General features: G+C 57.5%; 1 protein-coding gene across 3 annotated transcripts in view; it reads left to right on the forward strand.

The window, feature by feature from the left end:
- Positions 1-10,371, forward strand: part of PPP6R2 (protein phosphatase 6 regulatory subunit 2) — a 42,742-nt gene extending 32,371 nt beyond the window's left edge. For all 3 annotated transcript variants that reach the window (XM_041405570.1, XM_041405572.1, XM_041405571.1), the window contains exons 19-23: positions 1,413-1,566; positions 1,915-2,003; positions 2,451-2,631; positions 6,075-6,233; positions 6,614-10,371. In XM_041405570.1, the coding sequence (XP_041261504.1) occupies positions 1,413-1,566; positions 1,915-2,003; positions 2,451-2,631; positions 6,075-6,233; positions 6,614-6,665 (635 nt within the window). In that variant the 3' untranslated portion in view covers positions 6,666-10,371. The remainder of the gene's footprint in view (positions 1-1,412; positions 1,567-1,914; positions 2,004-2,450; positions 2,632-6,074; positions 6,234-6,613) is intronic.
- Positions 10,372-14,195: the final 3,824 nt, after the last annotated feature.

Raw genomic sequence — 14,195 nt, forward strand, 5'->3', positions numbered from 1 at the left:
GACTAAGCTGGAATTTGGGATCAGTTTTGGGGATGAAGCCCTGAGGGGGCTCTTTTGCCTCGTTCTGTTCCTGCAGAGCTCTGCAATCCTCCCTCTTCCCTGGGAAAAGCTAAGGAAAAATGCTGTTCCAAAAGTGGGATTTGTAGGACTGGAAGTAGGAAATGGGACTAGAAATGGAAGTAAATTCTGGAGGACGAATTGTCCAGGACTGTGAAAAAACCAGTGGGTGATTTTTAGGATCTTAAATACTGGAATCCATTGATCAGCTCTTTACCTGAAACCCAACCACTGGAGATGGAGATGGGAGCTTTTGGCAGGGAACTGAGGGACATGGAGCTGGGAATCACTGGCTTGGGGCAGGAAGCCACCCACGGTGTCATTTGTCCCCGTGGATGCCTCTCCTGGGGATAAACATCTCCAGGGGGATTTCTGTGGGACACGGGTGGGTGTGGAAGGGGGCCCTGGGGTGTGTGGCTGTGTGTCTGGGGTCCCTGGGACATCCTGGCATGTCCCTGGCATGTCCCTGGGATCCCAGGGGTGTCCCTGGGCCGGGTTGCTGTGTCCATGGGGTCCCAGGGGTGTTCCTGGGATGTCCCTGGTCTGGGTTGCTGTGTCCATGGGATCCCTGGGGTGTCCCTGGGCCGGGTTGCTGTGTCCATGGGATCCCTGGGGTGTCCCAGGGGTGTCCCTGGGCCGGGTTGCTGTGTCCATGGGATCCCTGGGGTGTCCCAGGGGTGTCCCTGGGCCGCCGTGGGATCCCTGGGGTGTCCCTGGGGTGTCCCTGGGCCGGGTTGCTGTGTCCATGGGATCCCTGGGGTCCCTGGGCCAGGTTGCTGTGTCCGTGGGATCCCTGGAATATCCCTGAGGTGTCCCTGGGCCGGGTTGCTGTGTCCCTGGGGTGTCCATGGGCCGGGTTGCTGTATCCATGGGATCCCTGGGGTGTCTCTGGGGTGTCCCTGGGCCAGGTTGCTGTGTCCCTGGTCTGTCCCTGGCGTGTCCCTGGGCCGGGTTGCTGTGTCCCTGGTCTGTCCCTGGCGTGTCCCTGGGCCGGGTTGCTGTGTCCATGGTATCCCTGGAATGTCCCTGGGATGTCCCTGGGCCGGGTTGTTGTCTCCATGGATCCCTGGGGTGTCCCTGGGGTGTCCCTGGGCCGGGGTGCTGTGTCCATGGGATCCCTGGCATGTCCCTGGGGTGTCTCTGGGGTGTCCCTGGGCCGGGTTGCGGTGTCCATGGGATGTCCCAGGGGTGTCCCTGGGCCGGGGTGCTGTGTCAATGGGATCCCTGGCATGTCCCGGGGGTGTCCCTGGGCCGGGTTGCTGTGTCCATGGGATCCCTGGGGTGTCCCTGGTCTGTCCCTGGCGTGCTCCTGGCCGGCTGGCTCTGGGCTGGCACCCAGGCTGTGGTGTCCCCAGGGGCTGGCTGGACGGCCGTGTTCGAGCCCGCGGGCCCCACGCCGCCCGTGGCCATGGACGTGGGCTCCAGCGTGTGGGACTCGGCCGCCCCGCAGAGCAGCGCCCCGGAGGAGAAGGGCTGGGCCAAGTTCACAGACTTCCAGCCTTTCTGCTGGTAAGAGCCACGGAATTCCAGCTCCCCTGGGGCTTGGGAACCGGGGAATATTTGGGATATGTTTTGATAAGAGTGCCTGGCTGTAATCCTTTCTTCTTCCCCTTCCCTTCCCGTGTCTTCCCTTTTGTTGTTTGATACTGTCTGATGATCCTGGGTCAGGGCTCCTTTGTGCTTCCTGCTGCTTCCCAGTGCTCCTGACTGGGGTGGGACACAGAAAACCAGGAAATGAGGTTTAGATAGATTCAGAGCAGTGATGGGAAGGAAGAGCAGGGCTGGTGACTGCTGCTGGGGCTGCTGGGAAGCTCTGGGATGATCCTGGCTCCGTGCTCAGGGCTCTTCCCTCCCCAGCTCCGAGTCCAACCCTCGCTGCAGCTCCCCCGTGGGCACCGAGAGCAGCGGCACCGACGGGACCCCGGCGCAGGGCCAGGACAAGAACTGTGAGTGACACGGGGCCACTCGGGGTGCCCTCAGCCCCTGGGAACTCTGCATGGAGCACCTGGGGCGGGAGAAACCTCCCTGCAGGGCCCCAGCCCTCAGCATTCCCTGCGGGATCAGTGAGCGGAAGGAAGGCAGAGATCCCGAGGCTTTGCTGGGACAGTGTCAGCAGGGAAGGGATGGAGCTGCAGTGGGTTGGAGCTGATACCACAGGGACACTTCATTTATCCCTGGAAGTGTCCCAGGCCGGGCTGGACGGGGCTGGGAGCACTCTGGGACAGTGGCAGGTGTCCCTGCCCACGGTGGCACTGGGTGGGCTTTGAGATCCTTCCCACCCAACCCATCCCACGATTCCCAGACCATCTGCAGTGGCTGCAGGCCCTGTTTGACCCCTCAGGCTGTTCCAGGGAGCTTTCCTGAGGTTCCAGTGTGGGCTGTTCCTCCCCCAGCCAGCACTGCTGCCTCTCCCTGTGTGTGGAACGCGTGTGGGACGCGGAAGGCGCCGCTGGTGGCCTTGGACAGCAGCTCCTCGGGCAGCTCCGAGAGCGACGACGACGACGACGACAAGGCCAAGGCTGGCACGGGATCCACGGCGCAGGAGCCCAGCAAGGACAGGGCAGCTCCCTCCAGGTGGGAAGGGATGGCCCCTGGGATGGCCCCGCGTGGTTCCAGTGTCCCCTCCCTGTGGGCTCCGTGTCCCCTGGGAGCAGGTCCTGCCCCTGGCGTGGCACGGGGGGAGCTGAGGGACATTTAGCACAGGGTTATTCCAGGGAAGGGTTGGGGCTCCTTTGGGCCACTCCAGTGTCACAGGAGCATCTCTGTCCATGATCTGGGATTGGACCCAGGTGGGATCGCTCAGAAAATCAGAGTAAAGGCTCCTGCAGCCATGGGGGAAAGGTTTAACCCACTCAGGGTCTCGTTTTCCCCAAAGGCGTTCAATGATAAAAGCACCAGGAAAGGCTGGAGGAGATGCAGGGATTGGGCAGGTCTGTAGGAATTGGATCCTCAATCCAGCCTGCTCCAGTCATGGGGCATGAGCTGCTGCCCAGCCCAGTCAGCATCTGCTGCATCCACAGAGATTTTACCCAGTTCTAAGATTCTGAGGTTTTTCCTCATACTCTGCCATGGATTTCCTTGTGTTTTTTACCTGAGTCCCTGGGTTTGTGCACCTGACTCAGGATCAGGAGTTTCCTTCAACGATGCTTGGTGACAGTTTGGGGTCATCCCTGGGTGTGCTCAGCCAGCAGCAGCTCCTGGGGGCCCGGGGGGCTGGGAAACCACTGGGATTGCAGAATTCCCTGGAATTAGGGCAGGAGTTATCCCAGGGTCTGTTAGGTCGAGAGCAGCTCATTCTGAGAAATGCATTAATTCTGATAATTGCATTAATTCTGATAAGTACATTTGATTTTGATAAGTGCATTAATTCTGATAAATGCAGTTAATTTGGATAAATGCATTCATTTTGGTAAACACAGTTAATTTTGACATATTTCAGTTTGATAAATGCATTCGTTCTGATAAATGCACTCTCTGTGCTTGGGAGTGGCCTGGCTGTGGCTTGGTGGGAAGCAGAGGGTGAGGGAAGGCACAGCAGTTCCATCTGTGCTGAAAGCAGCCTCTCCTTCTCCTGGGTTGTGTGCAGTTGGATCCATTGGATCTGATCCAAGCTGTGCTCCAGGTGCTTTTCCTCCCCTGGACCGTGGTGTGGGCACAGCAGGACCTTGCCTGGGGCTGGCTGGCTTCCCAGGAGGATCAGGGAATGTGCTGAGCAGGACTCACTGGGTCGTTGGTCCAACTGCCCAGGAAAGCCCAACAATCCCAGAGCTGTCCAGGCATTCCTGGGGCTCTGGAGCCATTCCCATTCCCTGGGGAGCTGTTCCAGTGCCATCACCCTCTGGAGGAAGAGCCTTTCCTGATCCCCACCTAACCCTCCCCAGCCCAGCTCCAGCTGTTCCTGTGTCCATCCTCTTGGAGATGTTCTCACCTCTTCCCTGCTTTCCTGGCAGGAGGGAAGTGTTTGTTCCTGGTTTGGCACATTGGGAATGTTTTCCTCTCCAGACAAGTGTCTGTACCACATTCCAGAGGGATAGAGCTTCCTGAACCTGCCTGCCTTTGCCTGCCTGCCCTTCTCCAGAGCTGATTCCATTGTGGCACCCATGGCCTCCCCTGGCAGGTGTCTGTGGCTCTCCACAGCTGTGTCCTTGGCCAGAGATCCCAGGGGAAGCTGTGGGGGGACAGGGGCGGTGCCACAGCCGGGACTGGAGCTGCTCCAGGCCTGGGCTCCCAGTGGGAATCACCACCCAGAGCCTTCCCAGTGGCCTCAGCTCTCCCAGACCCCTCAGCCTGCAGTGGGGATATCCATTTGTTACCACCTTCCTTAGCGATTCCAGGGAAATCAGGAACATTTTGGAGTCACTGGGTGGGTTGTGACTCTCTCCAAGCACTTCCCCAAAACCTGCACCAAACCCCATTCCTGTTGCATGGGAACAGTTTTTCCATCCCCTTGTGCCCCTGGAATAACTGGAATCCACACAGGGATCTCTGATTCTCCTTGGAGCTCTCAGAGACTCAGGGTTTTCCTTCCCCTTGTCCCTGGAATCCAGTTGGAGGTCTTTTATCCTTGAAGCTGCCCAAGGCCTCTGTGGATTCTGTGGAAAACCAGATGTTGCAGCCCAGTAAATCCTCCAGATGTTCCACCCTCTGTGAGCCCCATCCCAGCTGCCCATGGCATCCTTAGGGAGATGCAGCTCAGGAATTGCTCTCAGTTTCCCAGTTTGGATCCCACTGCCCGGGGAGGTTTGGGGTCCCAGCCCTGGAGTGTCCAGGGGACAACAGCACATCCCACACAAAGTCCTTGTTTGGGTTGTGTCACCTAGCCCTGTGTGTCCAGCTGGAATTTTCCAGGAGTCCAGGGAAGGCAGAGAAATTCCCAAGCCCCCGTGGGTGCTGAGGTACCTCTGGAATCCTCCTGCCCTGGAAACTCCAGGGATTGGGCTTCAGAAGTTTCTCTTAGAACCATGGAAATGTCAAGCTCCAGTTTTTTTGTGTGGGAAGTGGTTTTTTCCAGCGACGTTCCTGGGAACGCGGCTCCATCCCTGTGTCTCTCCAAGGTGTATTTTGGTACTTCTGAGGAACTTGTGAGCCCTGGAGGAAAGGGAGTGTTTGGATCTCATTATTCCTCATTTTCATGGTTTTTTTCAAGAGAAGTGCTCCAGAAATAGAACCTCAGTCTCCAATCTCCATCACATGTCCAATTATCCAGCTGGGATTATTTTATTCCATAAACGCCCCCGGAGCCTGTGACAGGATTCCAGCTCAGCCATCTCCAGCTTTCCTCCCTTTTGTGGAGGTTTGCTCTGGGAGAGAGGGAGAAAGAATTGTTCTGGATGGAAACTGGGAAGAAAGTCATTCCTGGGGCAGCTCATCCTCTGCCTTGGAAGCCAAAAAATGGGATGTGCACAGAAATCCCTCCTCCTGGGTGGGTTTATTCCAAACAAGAGATTGGGAGGGTTTGTTCTGCAGTTCTCCTTTCCCAGGATTTGAGTTTTGGTTGTTGGTGCCTCACTGGGGATGTTGTCCCTCAGGTGGCACCTCCGTGGTCCCTGGAGCACCTTCATTCAGCATGTTTGGATTCTGGACATCCAATCCCTGGGGGCTTTCCTCCATGGGGTTTTAGGATCTGCCCCTAAACGCAGGATTTTCTGGGTGTCCCAGAAGCCTGAGGAGTCCCTTGGGCAGAGGCTGTGGAGCAGAGCAGGCTGTGCCACCCCAGCAATGGCAGTGGCAGTGGTGCTTTGGGAGCTCTCAGACTGGATTTGCAGCAGGAGTTGGGCATGCCTCCCTCGAGGAGCTGTTCTGGTGTGTCCCGTGGGGTTTGGGACGCGGAGCCTCCAGGATGTGCGCGCTCATTTGGATCCCAGCTTACTGCCAGTTCCCATTCCCGATGGGATCTTCAGGCCTGTGTGAGGAGAGCAGGAGGAATTTCGTTTCCCCCACTGGAATTGGAGCCCCATTCCAGCGTGGGTCTGCCTTTCCCATGAGCTCCTCTGACGTGTCCCTGCCCTGTCCCGCAGCGGCTCTGACGGAAAGGCTCTGGAGACGCTTCCCGCGGCCGACGCCGCGACGGCCGCTGCCCCCCGAGGAGCCCGGAACAGCGCGGCCACGCACACGGACGGGCACCAGAGAGTGGCCACTGCTGTCACAACTGCCACAGAAACGGCCACGAGAGACAGGTGAGGGCACAATCCTGGCGTGGCTGGGTGGGAAGGGACCTGGCCCTGCCAGGGGCTCTGAGCTCTCCCCCACTGAACATTCCTAACTCTCAGCCTGCCTTCATGTTAGAGATGCCCCATCCCTCTGATCACCTTGGAAGGGGTTGGAACTAGACAGCTTTTAGGTCCCTTCCCACCCAGGCCATTCCCTGATTCCATGTTGATTTTCCCTGTAAACATTCCACGAGGCACTGGGGGAGTTCCACTTCCCTGGGCACACAGAACACAGCCAGAGGGCAGGGCTCCCAGCAGAAAGGCGTTCCCAGGAGGGATGAGGGAAGCTGGGGGAGCTCTCGTGGTGTGTGCCGTGTCCCTAAGGCTGCTCCCTGGTGTCCCTGCAGGAGCGACGAGCCCTTGCCCTGTGCCGAAGCCACGTTGAACGGCCCCGCTTGATGCCGCCGCCGCCCTGGGACGTGTGTGAGCCAGGCCAGGCTGCTCCCTGGTGATGCAATTTGTCAATTCTTTATTATTTTTTTTTTCATTTTAATTTTATTTTTTAATAAATGCTGCATTGATGAGAGCGAGCTGGCGTTCAGGACCAGACACGCAGATCCAACAGCACCGATCCGTTCGGAAAGACACTCGGCATTGTCGAAATGTAGCATTGAGTTCAGTCCTCACGGGAATGACGGGCTCTTCCCAAGCCTTCTGCCTGATCTGAGTTGTCCCCTTCCCCGTGCCCCTGGTTTTTGTTTTGGATTTGGGGTTCAGTGCTGTTTTCCCAGTGTTATTGCACACAGTATTCAGCTTCTCTTGGGAAGGTAGCAGGTCCAGCGGCGGCCGGGGCCAGCGCACAAATCCCGCAGCCGTGTGACCAAAGTTCCTGATGGAGCTGTCCTCGGGCAGCCTTTGCACCGCTTTGTAGAGCAATAAAGCCTTACCAGAAACATTTCACAGGAGAGGAGGAATGCCAACACTTCCGTGGGGGGAGCAGGGAGGGCTTGGATTGGGTTGGCAGGGCCGAGGCCGGGGATGTCCCTGCATTCCAGCACTGCTCCGGGCTCTCCATGGACACGTGGTGGATCAGGGCAGGGGCTGGGCCGGCTCGGAGGTGGCATCTCCTGCCGATGTCCGTGCTGGCCCCCAGGGGACCCTGCCCACGGGGAGGTGACCAGGGTTTTGCTGGCTCTTTGGAGACTGAATTAATGTATTTGCAAATGATGATGGAAATCCTTTTTCTGTTTGTTTTGTTCTGTTTTTAAAGTTTTTAATGGATGCAGGAACAGCAACACTTTTGCACTTTGTACCTGGTGATGACAGCGTTGGGGGGGGGGGGGCATGGGAGAGCCGTGGGGACATCCGGATCCCTCAGGGGGGATGGGAGAGCAGGGCCAGGGGAGGGGAGCGCCTGGAGCTGGGATGTGGGATGTGGGGTGTGGGATGTGGGATGTGGAATGTGCCCAGGCTGGAGCCCCGCTCCCGGGAATGCCATGCCGGTGCCAGGCTCTGAGCTCACTGCCAGCCCAGCCTGGGGGGCACATGAGGGGCACTGGGGGGGGTGGGGTTGGGCCACCTGGGGCAGCTGAGCTGGAACCCCCGGGATGTGGAATCCTGAGAAATCCTCCCTTTGGAGCAAAGCCTGGAGCTTGGCACACAGGGAGCCAGACCGCTGCTTTGGGATGCATTCCCGAGGGTGGGAAGCACCTCACATCCCCAGCAGGGCAGCCTGGCTGCCCAAAATCCCTTCCTTGTGCTGTGGTGTCTGCTCGTGGGATGTCCTCCCCTGGGCTGGGAGGGCAGTGAGGGGAGCCAGGCGTTCCCACTGGGGCTGCCCCCTGGGTCCCTGTGTGCCAGGGGAGCAGGGGCTGGATCCCAGGAGCTGGCTGCTGGAGGTGGCTGGCATCCCGGAGGGCACTGGGGCTGTGGGCCACTCGTGTGCTGCTGGCAGGGCTGGGCTGTCCCCCAGCCCCCATTCCTTGGGAATCAGGTGGTGCAGGGCTCTTGTTCTGGAAGTTTTCACTCGCTGAATTAATTATTAAATTAATAATTTAAAGTTAATTGCACTGGGAGGGAAAAATAATCTCACTTTGTGCTTTGCTTCCCCTGCTTGGTGTTCGGGGATCAATCCCACTCCAGCCAGGACTCTCAGACAAGATCAGTGGCTTTGAGGTCCTGACTGGAGACACATTAAAGTCTTAATTTTCCAAGGATTGGTGCTAGAGTTCTGCTGTACATCAGGCATTCCTGGGGCCCCACAGCTGATTCCATGGAAGCTGAAGGATCCATGTGCTGGTACAGCCTGGCTGGATCCTGAGGGATGGCAGGGTGCCCTTCCAGCCTGTTCCCCTGCCTGCCCCAGGGGCAGCTGTGCCCAGATCCGTGTGGGAATGTCCCACAGCTGGATCATCCTTCCAGCTCGGACCCCTTCCCGTGGGAGCAGTGCTTTGGGTGGGGTGGGGTCACAGCAGGGACAGGACAGGGCCTCCACCCCCGAGCTGCTGAGCTTTGGGAGCAGTGGTTCCACCTGGACAGGGATGGGGCAGCAGTGACCCCACGGTGGCTCCCAGAGATGGGGCTGGCTGTGCCTTCTGCTGCAATTCCAGCCTGGCGTTCCTCAGCTTTGGCTTCGAGTCCCTGAGTGTCAGTGAGAGCTTTATTAATAATAATTATATTAATAATAATGATTATTATAATAATAATATCCTTGGGCATATCCAGATCTGAACGCAGCTCGTTACTGGGGGCTCGTTAGTGGGTTAATTTATTACTTAGTGCTGAGACACATCACTGGGGCTTGGTCAGGCCTGTGGAGATGCACAAATTCCATGGGTTTGGTGCCTGTGGATGATCCCTCCACGGCTGGGATTGGGGCTCTCAGCTCATTCCACCTCTCCACTCCCTGGGGTCGTTCTTCCCACCAGCCAGGGGCTGACCCAGACCTGGCTCCGGTGCTTTTGTGGGGAAACCAGGAATGGGAATCCTTCTGAGGCAGAGCTTCCCGTCCCTCCGGAGACACAGGGGTGTGGAGGGCTTGGGGTGTCCCACCTGGGTTTTCCTTCTCCCTGTGCTCCAGAGAAGGGTTTCTAGGGCTGGAGCAGCATCTCTTGGCTTCTGAGGATGGAATTCTCTGTGTCCCCTGATCCCCTGGCCCTGCTGGGCTCCCCCCAAGTCCTGCTCCACGCTTCCCTCATGCCTGGAATCTCCCATTGCACAGGGTGGGGCTGGACACGGATCTGTGTCATTCCAGGGACATTCATCCACACGCACTTGGATCTCCTGAGAACCCTGGGAGGGGGGCACTGGGAGCATGAGGAGCTGGCTTTTTATCTCCAGGGTCAAGAGCAAAAGCAGCAAGGCCAGGTTCCTGGGGCATGGTTCTGGAATGTTCCTTGCAGTGGCTCTGCCTGCCTGGGCGTTGATCCAGGGATCCGGTGATCCCGCTGTGCCAACTGCTCCAGAGTGGGATGGGAGGGGAGGGGAGTGGGCTCCTGGGCACAGTTAGAGCTAAACTCATCCCTTTGGCCAGTCCCAGGTAATTCCTGGATGGTGGCACGCCTGTCCCTGGGGGGATGTGGGGAGAACGGGCTCCGTGGGGATGGGAAAGCCCCGTGGTGTTGGGAGCGTCCCCATCCCTGTCACATCGGGTGCCCCTTCCCAGGCTCCTGTGGGGGCAGCTGGGTGCAGAGCTGGAGGGCTGGGAATCCCAAACCCCAGCGTGTGTGGAGCTGTGATCCCACGGCAGAGGGAGCAGGGTGCTGGGATTGAGCATTCCTGGGGCTCGGGCTGGGGGGCTTCCGTACCCCCTCAGTCCAGGGGCATCCAGAGTTCCCTGCGTGTCCCAGAGGGAGTCCTCTTCCCACTGCACCCTGCACCCTGGAAGGGCAGCCAGCAGGGAGTATTCTGATCACTCCCTCAGCAATTCCACAGCCAAAAACTTCTATAAAACAGAATTCCCTCTCTTCTTGTGGCAGGCAAAATCCCGGGTCTTTGTTGGGGTCCTGTGTCCTCAGCAAAGCCCAAGGGAAATTCCCCAAGTGTCCCAAGGCTTTGCTGTCCCTGGGATGGAATCCCAAGGTTTCACCCCGAGGTTTCATCAAGGTGGGCAGGGAATGGAAACCCTGAGGGGCACAGATTGGAAAAAAAAAAGAAAAAAAATCCCCCAAAAGCCCTGTGCTGCCCTCAGTGTCTGTTCCAAAGGGTTTGGGCATCCCAGTTCCCAGACCTCCCAGTGAAAGGTCTGGAGTGGAGGTGCAGGGACATTCCCAGAGAACATATCTGAAGGAAATATCATTGGAATTACTTTCTTGTTCTCCAGTGGCATCCCAGAGTTACTTTTCCCACACTGGCCAGGGAACTGTCATTAAAATCCTGATTTATCAGTGGCAATCCTTGGAGCACATCCCTGTGCCAGCCTTGAAATCCCAACCCCTCGGGGATCCCTCTCATCCTGAGGGGACCTTTCTGCCCCACTGGGTGGGCTGGGAATTGATCCATTGAAAAAAACCCAGAATTTATTGGAAAAAACAGAATTGATCTATCAGAAAAACTGGAGCGTGGTGCTTAGTGAAGAGCTCAAGGTGTGTCCAGGGTGTGTCTGGGCTGTATCCAGGGTGTATCCAAGCTGTTCCTGTCTTCCTGCTGTCCTGTCTCTCATGGACTGGCTCTGAACTGGTTTGAACTGGGGCTCACTGGGCTCGGTGCTGCCCTGAGAGAATTCCTGCTCCCTCCTCGCCAGCAGCAGCTGCACGTGTTGGGATTGGGAGCTCTGCCATTTCCCATTCCCGCTCTCCTGGTCCTGTCCCACCTTTGGGAAGCTGTTCCTGCCATGGGACATTTCCCATTCCCACTCTCCTGGTCCCGTCCCACCTTTGGGAAGCTGTTCCTGTTGTGGAACATTTCCCATTGTCTCCTGGCTCCGTCCCGTGCTGCTTCCCGGTGCTCCCCTCTGGGGGACAGGGATGTGCTCCCTGGAATGCTGGCTGTGTCCTCAGGGAAGGGCTGGAGGCTCAGCCCTGCTCTGGAATGGGGTGTGCTGCTGTGGTATCCATGGAAACCCGGGGTGGAGGGCTTTCCTTGTGACTGTTCTCCCTTCACCCTGCTGAGACTGGATTTGGGATTTTGGTGTTACCGCTCCGGAATCGGCTCTAAAATTCAGCAGTGTTAATGAATAATTAGTGAATAATTACCTGTGTTAGTTAATGACGTGTGGCAGTGGCAGGAATGGTGCCCTTGAAGCACCAACATTCCGTCAGTGAAAGTCTGAGATCCTTTGGAATGTGGGTTGGATCAATTCCCGTTGGTTTTGTCCTGGATAACATTTCTGACTTTATCAGGAATGCTGCTGGGCTTGGGCTGAGAATGGGATTTTTGATCCTGGTTTTTCCCTCCATGGTGGGAAGCTCCAGCAAACCCAGGAGTTTTCAGGCGTATTTCGGGCTGAACTTTGGGACAAACAAATGGAAAAGGAACAATTTGGCTCCTCCCCGGTGGCTTTGCTCACCTGAACCTCTCTTACCTCATCCAGGAAGGGCTTTGTGGTGTCCCAGCCCCCACCTGGATTTGTACAGAATTCCCAGTATTCCCTGGTGGTCCTCACCTCTCCCAGCAGTGAGATATTCCCATGGAAACTGTATTTTTGTATTTGATGCTGATGGGAAGAGAGGGATTTTCCTCTCTTCCTGAATTCGGGGCTTTTCTGGAAGGCAGAGCCTTCCCTTCTATTTTTGATTCCCTCAAATTCCTTGGACAGATGGAAACAAGGAAGAAATCCTTTCTCCTGTAATTTTGATGCCCAGAGGTAGTTTTGCAGAGCTCTGTAGGAATTGTGGGAATGCTGTGGGGATTCCCCTGTGGGGGTGGGTTTGGTGCTTTTGGCAGTGAGGGCACTGCTGGAGGATGCCCTTGGCTGGATCTCATGGATCCACACATGAGGATCCACAGGCACAGCAAATGTTCTTCTCTCCATGGAAGTGCTTCTCCCACTCTTCTTTCCCAAAATGCTGCTGGAGAACCTCGAGTGCCCCTGGGGTGCTGGGATTGCGACCGGGAATTCTGGCTGCTCCACTCCTGAGCCCAGAGCTGGGCTGGAGTTCCCTTGTTCCATGGTCCTTGTGTGCCTTCCATGTCCTCCTGTGAATTCCTGGCTCCCTGGAGTCCATCTCTGGTCCTTGGAGTCATCCCTTGGTCCTTGCTGTTCCCTTTGTAGGAACTCTGGGAATGCTGTGGGGATTCCCTTACAGGGAATCCCCAACCCCCTAGGGATGGGTTTGGTGCTTTTGGCAGTGAGGGCACTGCTGGAGGATGCCCTTGGCTGGATCTCATGGATCCACACATGAGGATCCACAGGCACAGCAAATGTTCTTCTCTCCATGGAAATGCTTCTCCCACTCTTCTTTCCCAAAATGCTGCTGGAGAACCTCGAGTGCCCCTGGGGTGCTGGGATTGCGACCAGGAATTCTGGCTGCTCCACTCCTGAGCCCAGAGCTGGGCTGGAGTTCCCTTGTTCCATGGTCCTTGTGTGCCTTCCATGTCCTCCTGTGAATTCCTGGCTCCCTGGAGTCCATCTCTGGTCCTTGGAGTCATCCCTTGGTCCTTGCTGTTCCCTGCTCCTCACATCTGTTCCATGGTCCTTGCAGCTGTTCCCTGGCCCTCATGCATTCCCTGATCCTTGCAGTTAATCCTGCTCCCTGCAGCCATTCCCAGCTCCCTGCAGCCATTCCCTGCAGCCATTCCCTGATCCTTGCAGTTAATCCCTGATCCTTGCAGTTAATCCCTGCTCCCTGCAGCCATTCCCTGCTCCCTGCAGCCATTCCCAGCTCCCTGCAGCCATTCCCTGCTCCCTGTAGCCATTCCCTGCAGCCATTCCCTGCTCCCTGCAGCCATTCCCTGCTCCCTGCAGCCATTCCCTGCTCCCTGCAGCCATTCCCTGCTCCCTGCAGCCATTCCCTGCTCCCTGCAGCCATTCCCTGCTCCCTGCAGCCATTCCCTGCTCCCTGCAGCCATTCCCTGCTCCCTGCAGCCATTCCCTGCTCCCTGCAGCCATTCCCTGCTCCCTGCAGCCATTCCCTGCTCCCTGCAGCCATTCCCTGCTCCCTGCAGCCATTCCCTGCTCCCTGCAGCCATTCCCTGCTCCCTGCAGCCATTCCCTGCTCCCTGCAGCCATTCCCTGCTCCCTGCAGCCATTCCCTGCTCCCTGCAGCCATTCCCTGCTCCCTGCAGCCATTCCCTGCTCCCTGCAGCCATTCCCTGCTCCCTGCAGCCATTCCCTGCTCCCTGCAGCCATTCCCTGCTCCCTGCAGCCATTCCCTGCTCCCTGCAGCCATTCCCTGCTCCCTGCAGCCATTCCCAGCTCCCTGCAGCCATTCCCAGCTCCCTGCAGCCATTCCCTGCAGCCATTCCCAGCTCCCTGCAGCCATTCCCAGCTCCCTGCAGCCATTCCCAGCTCCCTGCAGCCATTCCCTGCAGCCATTCCCTGCAGCCATTCCCAGCTCCCTGCAGCCATTCCCAGCTCCCTGCAGCCATTCCCTGCAGCCATTCCCTGCTCCCTGCAGCCATTCCCAGCTCTCTGCAGCCATTCCCAGCTCCCTGCAGCCATTCCCAGCTCCTCAGCTCCCTGTTCCCACTCCTGGCAGTGACTTTGCACAGACACTTCAGCTCTTTCCCTGCTCCTCTCTGTGGTCCCAGGAATGTTCAAACTCCAATCTGTGTCTGATTGGCCAGAATCTGGAAAAGTGGGGAAAATCCCAGTCACAATCCCAATCCCTTCCCTTCCCTCCCCTCCCCTCTCCTGGATCCTGTTAATTTGCAGTTAATTCCCGTGTGTTCATCACATCCTGCAATTCCCATCCCTGCTCCCCCCTCCCTCCAGACCTGCAGCTTTCCCAAAGAAGGTTTTTCTCCCTCAGACACTTCCAGCTCTGAGGCCCCTTGGATCCAGGAGCTGTTCCAGGGCACGGCGCTGACCACACGGGTGGGTGGTTCCAA

The sequence above is a fragment of the Onychostruthus taczanowskii genome, unplaced genomic scaffold (assembly GCF_017590055.1).
Source record: "Onychostruthus taczanowskii isolate IOZ18803 unplaced genomic scaffold, ASM1759005v1 scaffold235, whole genome shotgun sequence".
NCBI lineage: Eukaryota > Metazoa > Chordata > Aves > Passeriformes > Passeridae > Onychostruthus > Onychostruthus taczanowskii.